This window comes from Peromyscus eremicus, chromosome 8a (genome assembly GCF_949786415.1).
Source record: "Peromyscus eremicus chromosome 8a, PerEre_H2_v1, whole genome shotgun sequence".
In the NCBI taxonomy this organism is placed as follows: Eukaryota; Metazoa; Chordata; class Mammalia; order Rodentia; family Cricetidae; genus Peromyscus; species Peromyscus eremicus.
In genome coordinates, this window is record NC_081423.1 from 61,368,611 (window position 1) to 61,377,876 (window position 9,266).

Sequence of the window (9,266 nt, forward strand, 5' to 3'; positions counted from 1 at the left end):
CACTTGTGGCCACCTGTGAGAAAGTGACTAAATAAGTGTCAACCACGTACACAGCCGTACTGGATGCTGGAGGAGGGAGACGATGGGGAGGCTGCACATGACAGCACCATCAAGGGTAAGGTGCAGTGGCCTTGTGTGCTGAGGCTGCCCTGGAGAGGGGGTGTATTCATTGAAGACAGCATGCTACAGCTGAGAGGAGACCAAGGTTACAGGACATGAGGTGGGAAGAGGCCTCACTGGGCAGCTCCAGATAAGCAGGGAGAATTCTTCAGCACTCTAGAAGGTGGCTAGTCTGCCCTCATTCACTACTTCTGACGGTAGCAGAGTGGCTAGGAGGATGGGCCTTACCTTTATGCCTGGTTCTAGTTCTAAATTTGAGTTCTGCACTTAACACCTATGTGACTGTACCAAGCTTAACCGCCCCTAAGCCTAAAGGGCAGTCTCAAGTATCCAAGGCAGTCATCATACCTAAAAGCAGTGCTGTGCTCACTCAAGAGCCAGCAACCGAGACAATGCTAAGCATGGCCAAGACCTCTGCTGTGCACGGTGTTGGGTTCACGAGGTCCGTGGAAAGAAGAAACAGAGGCAGTCCAGGATGAATTCTAGCTTTCTGCACCTGCAGGGAAGTTAACCTCCGGCAAACTGACTGACTATAGCTTAGTAAAGGGTTTTTTAATTGTTATACAATTCACACTTTTAGCAAGTCAATTTCCGTATATGGAAACCTCTCATCTAAGCTCACCAAAGAGACAATGCCAATGTGAATTCCAAAGTTATAGACATCTCAGTTTGTTGAGTCCTCTTATAACCAGGTTTTGCATAGGCTTTGAACCTTTAGGAAACTCTCAGATAAGATCTATGTACTTCAAACAGAAGGTACCAGACACAAAAGGCAGCAGTCACAAAAGGCAGATCAAGGCTAGGTGCTAACACTCTGGAATCAAACCAGCCGCAGATCACTGCAGGATCTCCCCTGACAGGCCTCAATTATACTCAACCAAAAATTGTTTTCTATCTATTGTTCCAGGTTCCCAAATTCTCACGTGGTTTTTAAAAAAAAGATTTATTTATTTATTATGTATACAGAAGAGGGCACCAGATCTCATTACAGATGGTTATAAGCCACCATGTGGGTGCTGGGAATTGAACTCAGGACCCCTGGAAGAGCAGACAGTGCTCTTAACCTCTGAGCCATCTCTCCAGCCCCTCACGTGGTCTTTGTGAGACATTTACAGTCTCACAGGGCCCTGGCTGCCTCTCTTAGAGTGCCTTCCAGAGAAGGCACTGATGTGGTAGGAAAGGCATCTCAAAAAGAGCATGATGTTCCAGGTGCCACAAGGTCCCAGAGCCCCACCAAATGGTCCAAGCTATGTATCACACGTGGCCAGTACAAGGCTAGAGCACAAACGTCCTCGGCGAGGGTGGGATGGCTGGTGCCAACAGACCTAAGTAGATCAACCTAAGGAAACAGGACAGGGTGAGCTGGAGAGGTGCAGGAAAAGGAATGTCTCAGGAAAAGCAGCCCGCCAGTTGCACACGGAAGAGAACAGAGTAGCAGACACATCTACCACACCCACACTCAGTAGGACACAAGAGACACATACTGTGGCATGAGTGAGCCACCATGTGCTGAAAGTTCTGCCAAGATGAAGGAGGAGCCTTCCCAATCACTGCAGTGCCTTGGAGTGGTGGTGAAGGGAACCCTGTTCTAGTGTGGATGAGGGTGTCTTTCTTAGGTGACTCTGCTGTTTGTCTCTACCAGGCATGGCCAACCTCTCGACACTGGGACACACACTGCCTTTTACAAAGTTCATGCTTGAGAACATCACAATCAGCTTACAAAGGAAAGAAGGAAGGAAGGAAGGAAGGAAGGAAGGGAGGAAGGAAGGAAGGGAGAGAGGAAGGAAAAAAAGCAGCAGCAACAAAACCAAAAACCACAAAAAATTCTCATGACGCATACGATTCTGTGCTGGGCCACAGCCTGGGCATATGTGCATCATGAACCTCTCCCCATCTCTACCACCACTTCTGTTCGGAATAGGTAAGAGGACAGAGGAAGGTAGAACCAGAGTGGTTGGACTCTCTTCTAGCTTATATATGACCCCAATGGCAGGCCGCAGCTTCTTAGCACCAGTGCTCACCTGGGTTTCCCCCGGGGCTGGTATCCCAGGAGGAACTTGCCGGGCAGTTCCTTGCAGGCACAGATGAAATAAGGGATGAAGGTGGGCTTCTCCTTCTTAGTTTTGATGAGCAGCTCCTCTAACTTCTGGGGGTAGAATGAGGAGACAGGTTGGGATGGTAGCATGCTTGGCACACAATGACTAGTGAATACATAAATAGACTTCCTTCACCACTGAGTCCCACACTCAAGGGGAAGCTTCCACCCTTAGGAGCCTGGAAGATGTCATCCCTCAGAGGGTCTCAGACTTACCTTTCGGTCCCCACCACTACAGTCCTGGTAATACTTGTGGTTCAGTAGGTCTCGAGCAAAGGAAGCCATGGGCTGGACATAGCGGGCAACAATCTCATCCAAGTCTTCAAATTCCTATAGGAAGAACACTAACACCTCACATATCCTATCCAGAGCTAAGACTCCCTGCCCTTTATAAACCCACCCTGAAGAGAGAGGACAGCAGAGACTGACTTCTACCTCACTCTACTGCAAAATCCCCTCAATTTATCAACTGGTTTGATTAAATTCCAGACACTGGCTTACCAGAATAAAGTGGAGTACTAACTATGATGTTTCCCTGGTATTCAGGAACAATGGAGAACTTTGGATTTCTCCTTGCTGAACACAGGTAAGAGACCTCATGTGTATGTATGCACACACACGTTTTTTCCTCTTCCTCAATAGTTCTCTCTGGGCTATTTTAAAATTTGAAACACGGAGTGGGGAGAAGCTAGTAACTTATTCTACAAATCACCTGCTTTGATGCTCTGCCTAACAAAAGTATGTATGATGTGTCAAGTTACTGTCAGGTGAAAGCAACAGAAAGAACTTGTTCAGGCCGGCTCTCACCTCACTGTTGATCCACAGAGTGGCTCCCAGGCTGAAGGCGTTCTCCTTGCCCTCCTCCCGCACATCTACATGCTGATAGATGCCATCACTGACTTTCCAGGTCACTGTCAGGTGGTTTTCACCCTTGCTGCTGGGTCGGATGATAACATCTCCTTGGTCCATGGTCTCCATCATCTTTTCTGCTTGTTTGAAATTTATGTTATGGAAGGATGGGTGTGCGATCACTCGCTTGATGTATGCTGAAGGGGGCAGGAGAGAGACAGACCAGGTGACGGGTTAGGAACTGATAGCAACAGGACAACCATGGGTAGCTTCTGACCCGCTATGGGATTCTGAGACACTTTCTGGGCTTGGGTTCTCTGATGAGAATGAGCTATCAGCCTCAGTTTTTAGGCTGTATGAGGAGATGAAGTTCAGCAAAATGTAAGTCAGGAGACCCGGGTTCAGTCCTGCTCATGCTTGCCTTTCATGCCTCTGGGCCTCAGTATCATAGAACTGGTCACCCCCCAGCCCTGGAAATGGATGCACACAGACGGCAGCCTAAGTTCCAGAGTGTGGGCTGCTGTATTCAGGAGCAAGGCCCACTGCTGGGCACTCACTGGTCCGCTGCTGCTTCCGTTTCATGTCCTCTTCCTGCTTGTGGTCGGCTGCTTCGGCATCAAAGTCGTAGTAGGTGTCCTTGGGCAGTTTCCACTCATTGTTCCTGTCCATGAGGTCTGAGGTCCGGCAGGTCAGGTCTGCACTGAACTTTTCAATATCAATCTTCATGATACGGCAGTGAACAGTCATCCCCACCTAGATCCACAGAACATGTGAGCTGGAAGGGACAAAGACTATCTAGCCCAATGCTTTATTTCACATAAAAAACAAAACAAAACAAAACAAAAAACTGCAAAGCCCAAACAGAAAGGTAGGACTTGCTCAAAGCCAGCTACCAAATGGCAGAGTAGAGTTTGGGGTGGGTAGGTGTGCCCAGTACCAGTGCTTCCCACTCTTACTCTTAGCTGGAAAACTGGTGGGTTATCATAGGTACTCCTCCCACATTGCTCTCCAAAGCTCATGCCCTTTTTTGAACAGCTGTTTTTTTTTGTTGTTGTTGTTTTTTTTTTTTTTTTTTTTTTTTGCTCTGTTAGGATCCTGTTGAAAATCCTGGCTTCATTATTAAGAATGTCTTTTTGAGCCTTAAGTCCACAGCTTTCCCAGACATATATAGGTTGTGGGGGCTGAATGAGAATGGCCCCCAGAGGCTCATATATTTGCATGCTTAGTCTTCAGATGAACTATTTAGAAGGGTTAGGAAACATGGCCTTGTTGGAGGAAGTGTCTCACTGGGATTGGCTTTGAAGGTTCAAAAGCCCAGACCAGGCCCAGTGTCTTTCTCTGCCTGTTGCCTATGGATCAGGATCTAAAAACTCTCAGCTACTGCTGCTCCAGAGCCATGCTTGTCTGCTTCCCACCAAAATGATCATGGACTAACTTAAAACTGTAAGTAAGCTTCCAATTAAATGCTTTCTTGTAGAAGTTGTATCTGGCAAATCTGGATTCAGCCATGTCACCGACTGGGTGATCCTAAAGGCATTCAGATTTCTCTAGGAAAAAACCAAGAGCTGGGAAAATGGCTCAATTACTAGAATGCTTCCCCAGTATTCACAGGGTTTAATTCCTAGCACTACATAAAAACAGATATGGCATATATCTTTGAATTTTAGCCCTTGGGAGGTAGAGGCAGGGAGATTAGAAGTTGAAGGTCCTCCTCAGCTACATACCAAGTTTGAGGCCAAGGTGAGTTACATGAGACCCTACCTTTGAAAAGAAAAAGAGTATTTGAAGTTGTAAGATTAGAGACAACATGGGGGGGGGGGGGCGGCGCCGCGCGCGCGCGTGTGTGTGTGTGTGTGTGTGTGTGTGTGTGTGTGCGCGCGCGCGCAGCGCGCGCGCGCGCGGGAGGTGGCGGGGGCGTGGCTCAGTGTGGCAAGCATGGAGATTTGAGTCTGATCCTTGGAACCCTCATAAAAAGCCAGATGAGGAACCATAAAAACTGAGGTAGAACTGGGTATAGTGGTACATGCCTTTAATCCTAGCACTCCAGAAGGCAGAGGTAGGCCGAGTCTATAATGGCCTATAAAGTGAGAAGCTGTCTCAAAAACAAAACAAAACCACCTCCCCACCAGCCAATCCAAACCAATAACCCAAGGTGGAAGGAGAGAATCAATTCCGGAAAAGCTACTCTCTGACCTCCGAGTGCACAATGGTGTGTGTATAACATCCCTCCTCCCCCCAAACATGGGGCGGAGGACAGAGCATGGATGGACACATATCATTGAGTGTCTAGGACAGAAGGGAGCTTGGCAATTTACTGCCAAGCTCTCATTTGGAGGCTCCTTCTGTGTGGCCCTGTTCTGCTGTGAAGCTCAGAGGTAGTCTATGGACAGAGCTGCAACACACAGCCTTTAAAATCTCCTGAGCAACACTGTCTAAACGGGAGAACAGGCAGAGCTTTCTTATTTGCGAGGCTGGGTCTCACTTCCTGCCATGTGCTGAAACCACAGCTTCCCACACAGGAGGAACCCTCTCCCAGAGGGCTGGCAACCAGCAAAAACTGCTTACAAAGGCAGCAGCAGACAAAAGGCACTGCTCATTCAGATGCTCTCGCAGCTTCTTCCAGTTACTCTCTGCTCTCACCACCAGCAGTCACTGGGAACAGAGCCTAACTTCTGGTAGGGAGGCCCCCAGTTAGAAAGCCCAACTGGGGCAGCTGGAGAGTACACTACTCCTTAGGCTAGTCATCCATCTACCTTCACTCGCTCCTCTGGCCTCTTCACCACCTTGTCACTGAGGAATTTGGTAGGGATGAAGCCGGTGACACCATTGTCTAGCCGTGTTTTCACACCAATGGCCTGGCCAGGGCATGAACCACTGTCGAAGTGGTTCCAGACCTGAAGAACAGAAAGCAGGTTGATTGTCAGGATTCTGGAGCTCCTGTGTTCAGAAAAGAGTAATGTGGGGCGGGGATGAGGGGGGAGACTAGAGAGATGGCTCAGTGGTTAAGAGCATTTACTGCTCTTGCACAGAACCTGGGGTCAATTCCCAGCATCCACACAGTGGCCCACAAACAATCGTAACTCCAGGGATAAGGGAAAATGCCCTTTTCTGACCTCTGATGGCACAAAATACACCATTATAGTGCACATATACCCATACAGGCAAAATAGTCACATCTAAAATAAAGTGAATACATCTTTAAAAAAAAAAGAAAAAAAGAAAAAAGAATAGTCAGAGAGCCAGCAAAGTGACTCAGTGGGGAAAGGCTCCTGCCACCAAGCCTGATGACCTTAGTGTGATCCCTGGGATGCACGTGGTAGCAGAGAACCCACAAGATGTCCTCTAACTGCCACACACACACAATGGTGTATACACACATATATAAAAGAAATAAGAAAATTAGAAAAACACACACACCAACAGAAAAGGGTATCTAAGATTGCTGTAATTTATTCTACCACAGATGCTTGGCTCTAGTCTGGAAACACAATCAGCTACCCACCAAGGAACAGTGTGAACATCCAGAGTTCCTTGACTTGATGCTTGGCACTAAGGCCATTAGATGAACCTTTCACGCTTAACTGACTGACTTCCTAACTCCACTGTGGTCTCTTTTGTTCTGTTCTGCCGTAGTGAGTGGAACAAGTATCTATACAGGAACTTGCTACTGTGGATCTAATTAATAATAAGTGAAAAGCCAGAAAATGCTAGGTGACTTTAGCTGGGTGTGGTAGCGCACACCTTTAATTTCAGTGCTAAGGAGGCAGAGGTAGGCAGATCTCTGAGTTCAAGGCCAGTCTCATCTACACAGTGAGCTCCAGGCAAGCCAAGGGTACATAATGAGACCTAGTCTCCAGAAGAAAAAAAAAGAAGGGCAGGCAAGCATATAATGCCTAAAAGAATAAAGGGAAAATTAGAGTGGGGATAATACAAAAACCACACACAGCCTACACATACCCTCAAACAAGGATAAGGAACTGCCTACCTACTCTGTGGGTGAAAATGCATATTCTCAAATCCTGACTCGCTACAGTGGACTGACAGAAAGTGGGGCAAGAGTTCAAGGTTACAGTGACTGCATCAGTTACCATGAGAGACATATGGTAACATCTCACTTCTTCTCACCCCTTCTTTTGTGTACTCTTTTGAGGAGAGCATGAACTAAAACACTCCCACTTCTGTCTCTGCACCAGACTTCTCAGTTCAAGAACTCACCCCCACAGGAGCACTGCAGCACGTACCTCGCTGAGCTCAGGAAAGTTGTCCTGTTGGCAGAAGGGGCACTGCCACAGCCCCGTCTCATCATTTCGGATGGCCTGGTCATAGCTCTCACCCTGTGGGCGTCTGTGAGCAATGCCGGTAACATTGCAGATGATGAGCTTTCCTGGAGGAAAGTAAGCAGGTTAAGAGGAGGGAGAACTGATTCCTTCCCACTACCCTTTGTTGACACAACATCTGTCTTATAGCATCTCTACCGATTTCTTCCTCATCCTGGAGGATAATGCCAGGGATTATGCCAGGGAAATGATTCCTGTAAGCCAACTCCATGAATGAAAGATCTCAAAGCAAGCTAGAAGTAGAACTTTATTTGTATTTTGTCAGTGTTGGGGACTAAACTCAGGGCCTTGCGAATACTACAGAAATGCTCCAACAAGGAGCTACACCCCGAGTCCTCCTTTTACCTTTTATTTTGAGACCCATTCTCACCAATTTACTGTAAATTCACTCCGTAGCTTGGGCTGTTCCCAAATTTACAGTCCTCCCTCCCCTCTCTCCCAAATAGGTGAGATTACAGGTTTGCGCCAATGGGCATGGACAGAAGTCTAACTTGATCTTGACCTGAATTTTGACTTCCAGTCTAGGCCTTGAATTCTTTCCCAACTTCACACAAACTAGAGACACCTGAGAAGAGGAAACTTCAACTGAGGAATTATTCTATCAGACTGTCCATGGACATGTCTTTGGGGACATTTTCTTAGCCACTAACTGATAGAGGAAGGCCTAGCCCTACTGTGGACAGTGCCAGTAGTCCCAGGTATGTAAGACAGGCAGTTGAACGTGAGCCCAAGAGCAAGCCAGTAAAAGTAAGCAGCAATCCTCCACGATGTCTGCTCAGGTTCCTGCCTCAAGCTTCTGTCCTGGCTTCCCTCAATGATGAACTCTAATCTGTAAGATGTAATAAGCCCTTTCCTCCTCAAAAGCTGCTTTTGGTCAGTGTTTTATCACAGCAACAGGAAAGCAAACTAGGATAAAAGATCTCTTGGTTTTCCTCACCTGATGTGTAAACTTTTTTTTTTTTTTCAATTTGTTTTTAGAGACAGGGTTTCCCTGTGTAGCACTAGCTGTCCTGGAACTTGCTCTGCAGATCAGCCTGGCCCTGAACTCAGAGATCTGACTGCCTCTACCTCCCCAGTGCTGGGATAATTAAAGGTGTGCACCACTATACCCTGTAAACCTGTCTTACACTACTGCAATCATTTTCAGTTTATGTGCACATAGTAAACGCCATTCTTGGAGTATAAGTACAGCCTCATAACTTACCAATGTAGAAGGTCTCTGGCGTCTCTTTGGTTAACATATTGAAAATCTCCTCTGTGTTAGGAGAGCGGTAGGCTGTCCTGAGGTCCTTATAACGACAACTGAGCTCTGCTCGGATATCATACAGTGTGATGTGCTTGTCACCATAGCCCTGAGGAAGAAGTCCATTAGGAAAAGCCTTGCAGCCCTCAATCTGACTTACTGGGAATTTTAGTGACAGGAGGCAGCCAGTTTGCACCTGTCCATGCTTTTCTTTACTGTCAACATTTACTGAAGAAAATTCTCACTTCTTTCTCTGACCTTCTCCCTCAATGGTGTCTATGATGTCCAAGTTGCCCTTGAACATGAGATCTTCCTGATTTAACCTCCTAAGTAGCCGGGATTATTTATTACAGGTGTGTGCTACTGCTCCTTCCTCAATAAAGGAGATTTCCAAGTCAGGCCTGGGCCATAGTTCTGTAAAGACACGCATGCTTCAGGAAACCCCATGTATAAAGGAGACAACACACAGCCCTGCTGCTGGAGAGGAGGAACAAGGGCTGCACAGCACATGCTCCTCCCCCTCTGTCCTGCCTCTCACTTTAAGGTCAGAGTACCTGACCCTTTCCCGGCTCACTAATGAGCGGCTAAAAGCTTCCCTCAGAAACCTAGCACAGCACGGGCA

At 47.3% G+C, this 9,266-nt stretch overlaps 1 protein-coding gene across 1 annotated transcript in view; it reads right to left on the bottom strand.

Annotated features, from left to right (window-relative positions):
- The window catches only part of Supt6h (SPT6 homolog, histone chaperone and transcription elongation factor), a 30,207-nt gene that overhangs the window by 3,253 nt on the left and 17,688 nt on the right, over positions 1-9,266 (bottom strand). The window contains exons 9-15 of the mRNA XM_059270677.1: positions 8,606-8,873; positions 7,306-7,448; positions 5,818-5,958; positions 3,622-3,817; positions 3,023-3,261; positions 2,432-2,545; positions 2,142-2,266 (exon numbers count right to left, since the gene is read on the bottom strand). Of these exons, the coding sequence (XP_059126660.1) occupies positions 2,142-2,266; positions 2,432-2,545; positions 3,023-3,261; positions 3,622-3,817; positions 5,818-5,958; positions 7,306-7,448; positions 8,606-8,873 (1,226 nt within the window). The remainder of the gene's footprint in view (positions 1-2,141; positions 2,267-2,431; positions 2,546-3,022; positions 3,262-3,621; positions 3,818-5,817; positions 5,959-7,305; positions 7,449-8,605; positions 8,874-9,266) is intronic.